The sequence below is a fragment of the Argopecten irradians genome, chromosome 7 (assembly GCF_041381155.1).
Source record: "Argopecten irradians isolate NY chromosome 7, Ai_NY, whole genome shotgun sequence".
Taxonomy (NCBI): Eukaryota; Metazoa; Mollusca; class Bivalvia; order Pectinida; family Pectinidae; genus Argopecten; species Argopecten irradians.
In genome coordinates, this window is record NC_091140.1 from 42,302,402 (window position 1) to 42,316,548 (window position 14,147).

Sequence of the window (14,147 nt, forward strand, 5' to 3'; positions counted from 1 at the left end):
ACCACGTAATGACGAAGTGCTTAATCTAATTTTATTGATCACGTGGTATACCCGTAACGAGGAAGTATTTTTTCCAAAGTTTATCAAACATGACAACACCAAACACAAACCAGAGGGATAGCACAAGTTCGTCATATGAAGAGTAAATATGGGGAGTTCTAAATCCATACGACGTGCCCAGGAACCCGTTGTTTACACGTGTTCTCTGTGTGACAATGATGACAATTTAAATTGGTATTGTAATGACTGTCAGGAGGCGTTATAAAATCGCTGTAAGGAAGTCCACTCACGCGGGAAAAAATCTAAGAACGACGACATTGTACCGATAGGGAGAGCTAACCGTCAGGGCGACCAACCTGTACCCGAGGTATGTTAACTACACCCCGGTAAACTCCAGGATCTTTTCTGTTCTGATTGTAAAGAAGTGCTTTGTTCTCTATGTGTCTCCAAAACACATAAACAACACAACTGGAAACATTTGGAGGAAACTGTCACAACAGTAAAGAGACATTTAAATGAACACATGACGACGATATCCCAAAATATAAAACTTTTCAAGACCAAGCTGTCCAAGCTAGAAAAAAATAACAAATCATCCGTCAAAAACATTAACGCATGTCGGAAAGAAGTGAACTCTCAGAGAAGAAAGTTAATAGCAGAAGTAAACTCTGTCGCGGATTCAGTGCTCGTCGAGTTTTCGGCCTTGGAGAAAGAAGAATCGGCGACATATAAAACAGCTTGTCAACAATACCAGACCAAAGTTTGCGAACTGTCTCGCCTGCATGAGAAGACGGAAGTAGTGATTAAAAGCACATCCGTTGGATCAATGTTGGAAACAGACTGGTCACTAAGTGCAACCCTGTCCCGGTATGACGTAGATGTGAAGACAGCTTTACCGAAACAATCTAGATTTGTGACTGGAAATATCAATCAAGTCGTGTTGAGAAAAATGTTAGGTGAACTAAATCACGGAAACCAGTACGAGAAGAAAGATATCAACAGTAATCACGTCAAGCAGATCTCCAATTTTACTGTTACTCAAAAAAATCTAATATTCTGTATATATCCAGTGGACCGTAGTCATGCGTGGTTATCTATAAACACATACAGTGGTCTTATACTGGTCAGTAAAGAGGGTTTGGTCACAGACACAGTGGTATTGGACTTCGTACCGTTAGGCCTGGCCATGGTGGGAACTACAGATATACTTGTGACCAGTTTTCCAGTAAGTGCATTAGTGTATAAATTGTCACTGCACAACAAACATGTGACAACATTTGCTGACACCAGTCCACATGACGCATGTTATCTCAGCATCCACCAGACAGGTGAGGTGTATGTTAGTACCTGGACATCGGATATAGTAGTATTGAACCAGTCAGGTACGATTGTAAGGAAATTGACCTGTACCGAGAAGGGAATGTACATCGCCTGTATGTCCACGGGTGTAGCCGTATCAACTGGGGATTGTAATGCTTCGGGAGTATCAATCACTGGCAAGTCAGGTACGACTCTACAGACATGGTCAGGTGAACTGGACAACGGTCAAACGGCTATCAACATGAAATTATGTGCAATGTCATTTGACATGTACGACCGATTATTTGTACCAGACTACAGTGGTAATCAGGTGTACGTCCTACCGAGACCTAATTCACGGGCCACTTGTCTTCTGGACCGGAAACATGGAGTGGTCAAACCTACAGCGGTGGTAGTGGATACGTGTGGGGACGTGTGGATCGGGTGTGAAGACGGTACCGTACACGTCATGAGGCTGTGAATATTGACACGGTTGTACTCTTCTCTATCTTACATTCAAACATAGATATAATAGTAGAACTTGGGAATGAAAAATAAAAGCATTTCAAATGAAATAATTTTTCAATATACTTACTATCACTGCCGACAATTATATAGATTCTCTAATACTGGAACACAGAGAGATATATCATGTTTTCCAGTCAAAAGTATTCAACACTTTCATGACTTTCAACTTGATTTCTTCTTCTATGGTGACAATAATATTGTAATAATGCATTTATTTTCTGGCGATGCTTTTTTATTCATTGTGCGTCAATATTGCTTTCTTTGTGGTGCAGGGGCTACTGGTTTTAATTTGTAAATTATAAATTTAAGTAAGAAAAGGTAATTTTACATATTGTTAATAACTGTTAATTAATTCGAGTCGAAACTTCACTGCAGACCTCAATTATGACCTCAAAGAATCCACCTGTGCCACCTATGGTCACTGAAGTTCACAAGAATTAGGAATTGTGCTCCATACGAATTAAGGAGAACCAACTCAACCCTCCGCAGAATGTTTTCCATCATGCCGGGGAAGTCTGGAACATCATATACGATATGTGAATCTAGGTGAAACTAGGTTGGAAACAGGAAAAACTCCCACATCCCTGAAGCCGATGTTTCTGATCTTAACTCTGACCATGGACAGTTGACAAGTTAGAACCACGATGGTAACCCGGTAATGTAATGTCACATCAGGTCACCGAGGTCGAAGACGACACTCTGGCGAGAAAGCACGCACAACGAAAATGATTAGCATTAAGAACTAGTGAAAGAAATATGTGACACTGTAGTAACCATCTTATATCTTGCGTTATACACAGGAAATAAACAATGGATGTGCTCATTCTAAAAGACACAATATGTTTCGAAAAGTGTCATGGTATTTACGGAACTTTAATTTGATACCCTATAGCTATTAGTTAGCGTTTTGCTGTAATAATTCAGTTTGAGAGGCTACTAGTCTACAAAATTTCGAGCATGAAAATGGATTATTTTGAAGTCCCACATAGATATTCAGCCAACTTTAAATTCAAATTTGTTAAGATATAAATCGTCAATAGCCAATGTTATATTCAGGAAATTCCAAGACACCAGGAAACTGTAGTGTTAGCGGTTTGGAAAAAATAACAATCATATGCCGCATCCGGTGACGTTTTGTAAACCAAATGATGGTATAACAAATCTCTTTTGCATTTCTATATATTTTTGTTGTTGTTGTTTTAACAGATTGATAAGAGGTCAAATAACTGATTGTGAATAATAATTTGTTGTTGGGAAACAATTTTGCTGCGTCAAGCCAAATATGAAAATATGCTGAAAAATTACCATTTTTGAGCTTAAAAATATTTTTTTTTTTTCATTTCCTGCGTTCAAATCACTACATATATTGGCTTATTTGGTCAACGACATGTATTTGTATCTATTGTGGTCATTTTGATACCTCATTTGTCTACTTCAGTTGAAAAATGCCAATGTTATGACTATTTTTCATTTTTCAGTGAAATTCGAGATGGTGGCCATCTTGATGACGTCATAACCGGAACTTATACGATGTTAACATTGGTTTTGGTTGTTTTTGTTGCTTAAACTGATTGACAAGTGGTCAAAAAACTTATTAGAAATAATAGATTGCTGTTGGGAAACATTTTTGCTGCGTCAAACAAAATATGAAAAATCACCATTTTTGAGCTTTAAATCCAATTTTTTCATTTCCTTCGTAGAAATCACTACATATATTGAATTTTTTGGTCCTGATATGTATTTGTTGTTCTATTGTGGTCATTTTGATACCTCATTTGTCTTTTTCGGTTGAAAAATGTTAATGTTATGACTATTTTTCATTTTTTTGTGAAATTCGAGATGGCGGCCATCTTGATGACGTCATAACCGGAAGTTCATCCCAACTTATGCAATGTTAACATTTGGATTTGTGATCAGTGGGTCATAAGGGTTCAGAAAAATATTGGTTCGGAGGTTTGGGGGGGGGGGGGGTGCATGTGGGACCCTCCTAGCCCATGGCCTAATGCCTAATTTTGCTTCCCGCGGCAGTGCGGCTTATACACAGGAAATTGCGGAACATCTTTTGCTGAATTTGTTAAAACCGACGTTTTTGTGAATTTTTAATAAATATTTTCAGATTTATACGAAGATGTCGATACCTTCTGGTCTACATCATGACAGCAATAAACAGCTGTATAAACCGAGTACTTACGTATAAAACACGTCAAATAATTCCATGATAAGGAATGTGTCAAGATGTGAATGCAATTGAACGTGAAGTTCAACATATTCAGAAGTCACTTAGGAAGTGTTTGACTTGTATAGCCTGTTCAAATCCCACGTTTAGCAATCATTGAAATTTGTTTCTCTGGAATATCTGAGTTTTCTCAATCATCGAAAACTTAAAACTCTATTATCACTGAAACACATGCAGGCTAGATCACAGCCTAAGAATGCTTCAGGAATTTAAAGCATTTTTTGTTTCCCTTTCCTTTCCATTAACACTAATTCATCAGCGACGTACAAGCATTTGGTGGGATAGTAAGCCGGCGTATCCGAAGTATTCGGAGAAAAAACCATCGGCCTGCGTCACTTACTGGCAACAGCCCTATGTGGATATATATCGCGCAACCCAGAGTGAAAAGGATAGCTGTAGAAAAAACATCTGAAACACCACGACATTACACCATTGAAAACAAAACAATAGTACTGGGACCCAACCAGTGGTCGTGACGGAACAGTAGTCGTGATTGTGTGCATATTCTACTGTGTACAGATTTCCAAATGTCTGGAGCTGCTGACGAATATTTCATGATAGTTTTGTTTTTTATGTTTAAATATTGTTCCTTCACGACTACTCGTAGGGTCCCGGAATAATTAAAATTGCCAAGGTGGTAAGGACTGCGATTGTAAGTTATAATGCAAAAATTAACTACATCTATTGTATAAATATTTTATTTCTACAAAAGTTCTATCTAAGAGTATTTCTTATAATTACACATAATATAAATATGTCACAATATTGTCCATTCCATGCCAATATCGTTTACATAAGTTGTTTTCTTAATAATTGCCTCAATGTATCGGAGATAGTCACACAAGAATTTAATTAAGAATACCAAATATAATCAGATATTTAAGTTACACCTTTTTAAACCTGAAAATTATTTCAAGACTCAAAATCTTCAGCAAAATATCTTTTGAAAACTGATTTGGGATTTGTTGTTTTTCTAGCTTAAAGCTGTGCATTCTCTGTAATAAAATAGATAAGGAAAAAGTACAAAAAATATTAATATGAAGAGGTTTCAACCGTAAAACCATGAAATCAGTGCCCTGAAGATGTCGTATTAATACTCACTTGATTTTAATTGTCTTTTAGGACGTAAAAGATCCGAACATTCTCCTTTATATCTATATATACATTTATACAAATACGTTTATAAACGTTTCATAATTTTTATGCAAACAATGTTTTAGAATATAAAAAATGGCCGCTTTCTGGTCGTGCCAAGAAGAAACGATTTACACACCATAATCAAAGCAATGAGTCATGGTAGATTAGTAAGCATTCTAAATACTCATGTCGCTGCGAGCACGGAACTCTGGCAATAACTCTATACCTTATCAAAATGGGACTTTCAAGCAAACACTTAAAAGGAGTCAAATTAGTATTTTCTTTGATCTTTTGATATGCTCAACCAGCACATATTCTAATTATCAATTCTTGACTTTATAAATTAAGATATTTCATTCCAGTAGGTAATTTTGTCAGTATATATACTGGATATGAAATTATTAAAAGATTGAGTAAGTAAATGAATTTGTTAAAACTGACCTTAAATTGACGTAACTATATCTAAATAATAAATAAATAATTGATCTAATGTTATTTACAATAATGTATATATTTAAATGAACAGCGATTGAACAAATTACATTGGACGAATTGATCCCAAATTACACGGAACGCAAATTAGCACTCGTAAAGACCCGCAGTGTTTTTCTGAACCGTTCACACATTCTGACAACGTCATATTTTTTACAATATCATGTCTGATGACGTCATATCGTTTAGTCGTTTAAATAGGTTGGTAAATGACGTCAAATCGTTTCGTCGTGACATTCGCCTTCCTGACGTAATGTCTTTCCGTCATGACGTCATAGCGTTCATCTCTTGGGGTCATAATATTTGTTACGTCGAGTTGCATCCGACAAAATTATAATACGATGTCATGTTATCGTCAAAGACTTTCACTCTTTACACTCTTTCTCTGTTGCTTGAACAATATATGACGTCAGCACGTGAACGCGTTTGTTTTAAAATACGTCAACAATGTGTAAACACAACGTCAACAATGTGTCAACACGATGTCAACAATGTGTCTATACAACGTCAATAACATGTCAAAACAACGTCAAATATGTCAAAACAACGTCAACAGTTCATGAACATTACGTAAACATATGGTCAACAATTAGTGAACAAAGTGTCAACAAAAATCGTCATTTTACTGTCTAAACCAGAAGGTAATAATTTTATAGAAACAATAAAATGAACAAATTACCTATATCTTATTTGTATTTAGTCAATTGTTGATCATAGTTGATATGTGCATTGATATGTTGACTTATTTGACTCGTTTTACTGTATATAATGTTGACACTGTGTAGTCTGTCTTATGTTGACACATTGCAGTCTATTATCGTCTTTCAGTGTTGACATCGAATGATACGTCATTAGTTTTTGTGATAAAACACGATGTATTCTCCAATTCATGATGCTTCTCTCATAAACTAATGACGTAATAATCAATCCTTTTTTAAAGAAATTAACTCTGCAGTTCAAAACACTGAATTATGGATCTAATGTCACTATGTCGTTAAAATAAATCTTTACCAATTTACTAAGCAGTCGACATTATTGCAACCGCGTATTTCACAGAGAACAAATCTTGCATAGTATTCCGATAGGATATGATAAGCAGGCCCGATAGTATGCAGACCCCATAGTAACATTTGTTCTCCCAAGGACAGACCTAAATCCATATCGTGTGTCTTCAGGTTTCTTTTCACTTAGAATAACACAGAGCTTCTGGTGAAACTCTACTTCCAGCATTCGCTCATAATCCTCTGTATCATCCAAATGTAAATCACTTAGGATTAAGACGCCGTTTAACACATACCGTTTCTGCATAAATTATTGTAGAATAGTGATAACACTTCCAAACTGCTGAGCATTGCCACAGTGACGCCATTAAGTCATTTGACGTCATTTCATCATTACACATGGTAACACAAGATATCAAAAATAAAAATCCACATGTGAAAACTTTTTCAAGCACCATTTTGAGTAGCACATAAAGTGTCCATATTAAATCCAATTTAAATCGTGCTTCACATTCCAGATCATTGTCTTATAAGGCAGATGTGGAGGGTTACGGCTTCCACATTTGAACTTTGATCCCTGCGTTTTGGAAATACACGCCACATAAACACGTGTTGTCTAAAAGATATTCCAATTAACAGTTGTAAAGCTGCCTGATATTTTCACTTGACACAGGATTGTAAAAATCATCCATGGTTCCATTCTTTAAGATATCAGAAAATTTTATGGTACCTTTTCCTTCTGGTAGGCATTGTACCATATTTTGGACAGACAAATGGCCGAATGAAACCTAAAGAAGATAAGAAGAGGAACACATAAGTGGTTGATGATATTCCATGCTAAAATTCCGTAGAAATTTTCATGCATTTCAACTACTTTGGTCTTCTTCATCTCGAACATACTGACGATCCACATTGCCAGGTTGCAGATGAGAAGAAAGGTGACGACGGCTCGGCCGGGCTTAGCCATCATCTGTTCATCATTCTCGGCACAGCGACAGAGGCCGTCAAGGATGAAGACGGTCTGAAGGGTGATCTGACATAGAGCCAGAGCGATCGTGACAAGACTAAGGATACCCTTGATAGTATCCGTCCCCATCTCTGAGCAGTAGGAGAAAACCGAGATTAGCGTGAAGCACAAGTAGATGTAAGAACCAGCAAGTGCCACAAGCAACAAGACCGAATCGACAGAGAAGAAGATGGTCTTGATGAATTTAAGGATGGACAGACGCATGTATCCCCAGACGATGCCGACACTTGTTATAACCATCAGGATGATCTCAGTCGTGAAGAAGACTTTAATAGCGTTGTCAGGGGATTCCACTCTCGTGTCGAACACAAAGAAGATTGCCATGGCGATGAGCGTGAGGACGGCCACTAGGAGGCCTAAGAAAAGCCCCTTGTTGGCCTTCTCGCAGTCGATCGCAGCGGCCCCTGCCGGTACAGAGCTGGTGAGAGAGGTGTGACTTGGCCACCTCTGCTTGATCCTCACACCGATGTACTGGTAGAGGCGGTAGATGATACCAGCTGCGATGATACTGTAGATGATAAGACTAGGGAAGAGGTAGGGAGAAGCAGATCTAGCCAGCGTTTCCTCTCTGTAGCAGCTTCCGGTCATATTGTCATCTGTAAATGTAGAAAAAATGGTTTTATTTTTCGGAATATCGTTACACATATCAATGGGGATTAGGAATTAGACAATTCACAATACATGCCTTTGTGATGACCAACTCTGTATAAAAACCTTCTGCTTATTACGATTACTTCGTTGGGCAACAAAACACAATATCAACACAAATAAATATGTGTGTAAAGACCACCTTGCTTTAAATACAATTTTCTGTCTGTCCACTGGGTACCAAGTCATTATAGACAGGTTATATAGTCCTATTTGCAGCCATGGTTATTCAAGGACGGTCACTTCCCGTGTATATTTTGGGAAGCGGAACACTCGTCCCTGTGAGGAAGGCTCTGGGTTCTGTCCCCTAGCCGTGACACACTATAGTCTATAAAAGCGGTACTTTCTGCTCCTGCTTAAGGGAATGGGACGATAGGTTCGCCCGTTGTCAGTATAATATGACAGGTTGGGGTGAGCTATCCAGTGTCTGTGGTGGTATACTTCAGTAAGATGGCACTATAAAAATGGCAAGATATTCTATTATTGCACAGACACGAATACACCACATAATTCTTGTTGCCAGTAACTTTTTTTTTGTAAGGAATTCATCAGTGTCTTACTTGGTGTGATGTTGTTGAGTTCCTGGTATTTCAGCAGGTTCACATAGTAATCTTGTCGGTAATCTTCGGCTGTTTCCGTGACCGCGGTTACTATGACAACGCACAGATTGGTGGCCATCAAGTGCATCATACCAAAACGTACAAGTGGCTTTGCCTTGTCAATCACCAGCTGTAACGATACAAAAATTTATTTATTAATTGATGTTTTAAACTAAAATGTCAAAGATACCGAGATAAGCAGAGCAATGAAAACATTTTAATTTGAAAATATTAATCGGTGTCTACAACAGACAGATTTTTAAAAAGACATACAGAAGTAAGATATATAGTTGGATGTACAGGGCAGTTATCTAATGCTGAGGTTCAAGGATTTTTTTTCGTAGAGATAAAAAGAATTCTTTACATAGCTAGACAATGGCTATGTTCGCAATTTTTATTTCATTCCTGGTAATGAAACAGCCAGACAAATTTTTAAATTAACTTATCTTATTCTTGGCATAACTCTTAAACCCAGAACCACCCCCCAAAAAAAAAAAAAAAAAAACAAAACATAGAGTAAATACTTGTCTGAAGAATCTGAAGATGAGAGTAAATATACCACATATCTTGTATGATATCCCTCACTATTAATTTTTCTATTTTTCAAACATAAAGCAAAGTTGTTTCATATCCACTTTGATGCTTATCAACGGGATTTAATTTTCGCCATCAAAATTAACCCCAAATATTCCCTTTTTACAGAAATTTCATTGTTTGAATGTTTTGAGCTGTAAGATAAACCGTCATCAGAAAATAAGTTTAGTATATCATTGACATGTTTCATCTAAGTAAAAAATATTTGAAATTTCACATATCTTCCAACTTCGCTAGCCAAGGGTGCCAATCAGTACGATACTCCTCCCGAAACAAAGAGAGCAACGTACTGAATATCTTTGGCTAACGAAGATGTATTATTTTCATACTAGTATTTTTTTTCCATTATAGTTTTGATTACCGTCTTCTTTTAGTGTTATGGAAACAGAGATCTACACAATGAGATATTTACGATCACTTCCATGTATCCTTGATTAAAATAATACTGTTTATTGTATTTTGAACATCATTTTATTTTTTACTATTAATACATCACAACAGTACTGGCATTTTAAGCAGTATACGTAAATAAAACACGACACTTATGAATCACAAGTTACAAAAAAGGCATTATTACTAAAATTATTGTTTACCAAGAAAACCAAACACTTTGTTCAATAAGTCATATAAATTATCAATTTACGTCCCTTTCGGAAAAGGACTCCGACAACATTTTCCTTTTCTAATGTATCTTAATTTAAACAATGATTTAAACTTTAAAACATATACTGAGATCGCTGAACATTTCAACTTACATACCGGTACAAGGATAACATTATGTGTGCTACTAAGGATAAACATATTCTGCAATGCTTGAAGGAGTACACGCGTCTGTAAAGTGAAAATTCACACACCACATGGTGCACCTTAAAGTGCATAGAGTACCCCAATATATATTTCAATATTTGGCATACGTATCTTATCATTCTAACGATTATTTCCCTAGTAACACAGGCCTTTCTGCAGAGAGTGTTCACGGTGGAATAAAGATGTCATTTGTTATCCTGAAAGTTTCACTGCCTCCTAGACTGAAGACTGATACTTAGCACCTTACATATAATATTCGTGAGAATTTTTAATAACTCGGAGAAAGTCAGTTTGAATTTTAAGACTTTAGATAAAAAAGAGAAAAGTTAGGCAGTTTGAGATACTGGTTGTGAGAAATGTCATCATATATTTCATTATTTTAACCATTAAATAGCAGTATGAGATACTGGTTGTGAGAAATGTCATCATATATTTCATTATCTTAACCATTAAATAGCAGTATGAGATACTGGTTGTGAGAAATGTCATCATATATTTCATTATCTTAACCATTAAATAGCAGTATGAGATACTGGTTGTGACTGGTTGTGAGAAATGTCATCATATATTTCATTATTTTAACCATTAAATAGCAGTATGAGATACTGGTTGTGAGAAATGTCATCATATATTTCATTATCTTAACCATTAAATAGCAGTATGAGATACTGGTTGTAGAGAAATGTCATCATATATTTCATTATCTTAACCATTAAATAGCAGTATGAGATACTGGTTGTGAGAAATGTCATCATATATTTCATTATTTTAACCATTAAATAGCAGTATGAGATACTGGTTGTGAGAAATGTCATCATATATTTCATTATCTTAACCATTAAATAATGTGCTGACTGCTGACGTTAAAACCAATCAAGTTCAATTTGTGAATGGGTATACATGATATGAGAAATCAGTGGCAGAAGTTTATTTTTCTGGCATTGTTGCTTATTAATCTTATCTATTGTCATTACATCTATACTTCTTCTATAATATGTTTCCTTTATTTAATCACATTGAATTTGCCTTTTGATATCGGACAAAGAGGATTGGGCAAAAGTTCTGACAACTTATGAATAAGCCCTCTCCAAACATACATACAGATACACATATTGAAGGCTAGTGTTTTCTTTAGGATCACATTATGACATTTTAAGTCACTAATTTGTTAAATTTATGTATGTATGTAACCCTTGTTACATGTTTGTACCTGAAGAGAACTAATTTAGTCACTGTTGTTCGAATACTTTTCTTTGTTGAAATAAGACTTAATAAAAATTTGATTTGGTTGAGTTCAAACATTCAATCATTGTGTCACCATGCAAATCATGTCATGTTAGGTATGCTATATTAAGGTATACTGGTGATGGTCGAAGCCTCCGACCCATGGCCAGAGTTTAGAAAATGACTCATAAAGACTCGCGGCGAGAAAGATCTTGTTATAGAATGTAAAACGCCTACCCTATCTGTCATACTATGAACATTAGTAAATCTAATGAGGGCTGAATGGTCATTATGTATAATTCAATCTAAAATATACACTTGATGTTATTAAATATAATAAAAATAATCATTTTGATTTCTATGAAAACATTTCGGGGAAAAGTTAGAGTGCCAAAACCGTGGGAGTTGCAGAAATAAACAATGAATGTGTTTAATAGATAATGGGTTTGATTGTTATTAACGTCATATTAACAGCCAGGGTCATGTAAGGACGTGTCAGGTTTGTTGATGGAGGAAAACCGGAGTACCCGTAGAAAAAACACAGACCAGCGGTCAATACCTGCCCCACATTGGATTCAGACTCACGACCTAGAGGTGAAGGGCTTGTTAATGGATAATGAAAACACGATATACTGACACTGATGTTTGTTCGCCAAGATAAATGAAATATAGGTTATCAAACAGGTGACTGTTGTTTATCGTGTTTATCAAGCTCGAGTTAGTTAAAGTAAATAATGAGAATTTAGATAAACTTGATAAATAATAAGGGGACTTGTTTATCTACAATTATATCTCCATTTTAATACTGTGTTGATCAAGCAAACCGCCACATATTGCGTCATACATATATCTCTCCCCTAAAAGTGGAGTGGCTAAATAGAGAGTCCATGTTCTGATGTTTATAGATTAAATAAACAACTACCTGTTACAAATGCAATAAAAAGAAAACATCCTATGAAAAGTAGTCATAAGTCCAAAGCTATATATGTGTGTAACTTATCGGAATCAAATATAGGTTGGAGATGACCAATCAGAGATTTGAGATGACCATTCAGATATTTGAGATGACCAATGAGAGGTTAGAGATGACCAATCAGAGGTTTGAGATGACTAATCAGAGATTAGAGATGACCAATTAGAGATTGGAGATGACCAATTAGAGATTGGAGATGACCAATTAGAGATTTGAGATGACCAATTAGAGATTGGAGATGACCAATTAGAGATTTGAGATGACCAATTAGAGATTGAAGATACCAATTAGAGATTGGAGATGACCAATGAGAGGCGCCATACTGGGGTTTGTAAAATATAAACCCTTATCAACTACTATTGAGTTTATTCTAAGAATTTTATCCATTTTGAAACATACATAGTTGTGGCATTAATTAGTACATTAAATATTGTATACAATAATATGATCGTACATTCATGCATGAAAATAACTCGATATATCTTAGCGAACAAGACTTTACACAACCAGTGACAATTTAGAGATGAACTAAATTATAAAAATTCTCTGGTAATCAACAGTGTATAAAATGTTCGCTTTTCTCAGTTTGTGTACATCAATGAACCGAAAATATCTAATAATTATTAGTGAACAATTTACTGAAACAGTGAGAGTTTTTTTGGATATTTCAATTTTTTGCAATTCTCAAGTGTTTTTTTAACAAATTCTCAATTCCTATAAAACATTGCCTTTGCTGTTGCTGAACGATTAGACATGGCAATCACATGTGGTGCGAGTATAATAACTGTATTAAATTACCAACAACAAATAAATTGATTTCTACAACGCTATTAACCCCAGATACATGCACACGAATGCTCTTCCTGATTCTGACACAAGGCACCAGATCAGACGAGTTCAGTAGGCAAACTGATGTTTATTTACTGAGGCTGAAAGTTAAATAACACCAGTTCCTTATATAAACATGTTAATTAACTACTGCACAACATGGCATCGTTCTCTCTGTTTATGGTTCACAGTGGTAAACGAGATATCTCCATTTCTCCTGCAGGTTTCAGAGACAATGCAGCTACTGTCCCCTAGTTCGTGTTCACAATCTCTGTGGTTATCGGTCATGTTTTTACTGCGAAACCTTCATCAAACATGAACTGGCTTATCAGTTGTCATAGCGAAACACTTGTGTACGTATTTCTTATTTTATCTTCAAGTCGATCTGACTTTCATTACTGTAAACTGTGCTGGTCCAATGTTATTGAATGCTGATAAAATGTTATTTTCAAATTATCAGAACATGGTTCTGTAATGCGTATTTCCACCGAAATGGTTTATTTCTAACAAGAACAATGATTGGTTTGAATTTACAGCATCATCCAATAACATTGCATATGACACCGTCGTTTGCAACGCCATATTGATTCCGCTATGAAAAGTGGACTTTCTCAAATGAACTTTGCTTCAAAAATGAAATAGAAGTTACAGAATTTTATTAATGAGGACTTAAGTACGATATTTTGCTAAAAATTGTGTTTTATATAAAAAAAACTAGTGTGATTCGATGCAGATAAAAATCTTGAGATAAAAT

General features: G+C 35.7%; 1 protein-coding gene and 1 pseudogene across 4 annotated transcripts in view; one reads left to right on the top strand and one right to left on the bottom strand.

Moving 5' to 3' along the window:
* Positions 1 to 92: 92 nt before the first annotated feature.
* On the top strand, positions 93 to 3,100 carry LOC138328492 (uncharacterized; annotated as a pseudogene).
* Positions 3,101 to 4,743: 1,643 nt separating this feature from the next.
* Positions 4,744 to 14,147, bottom strand: part of LOC138328493 (proton channel OtopLc-like) — a 33,815-nt gene continuing 24,411 nt past the window's right edge. For all 4 annotated transcript variants that reach the window (XM_069275323.1, XM_069275324.1, XM_069275322.1 and 1 more), the window contains 2 exons: positions 8,929 to 9,097; positions 4,744 to 8,316 (listed from right to left, as the gene is read on the bottom strand). In XM_069275323.1, the coding sequence (XP_069131424.1) occupies positions 7,415 to 8,316; positions 8,929 to 9,097 (1,071 nt within the window). In that variant the 3' untranslated portion in view covers positions 4,744 to 7,414. The remainder of the gene's footprint in view (positions 8,317 to 8,928; positions 9,098 to 14,147) is intronic.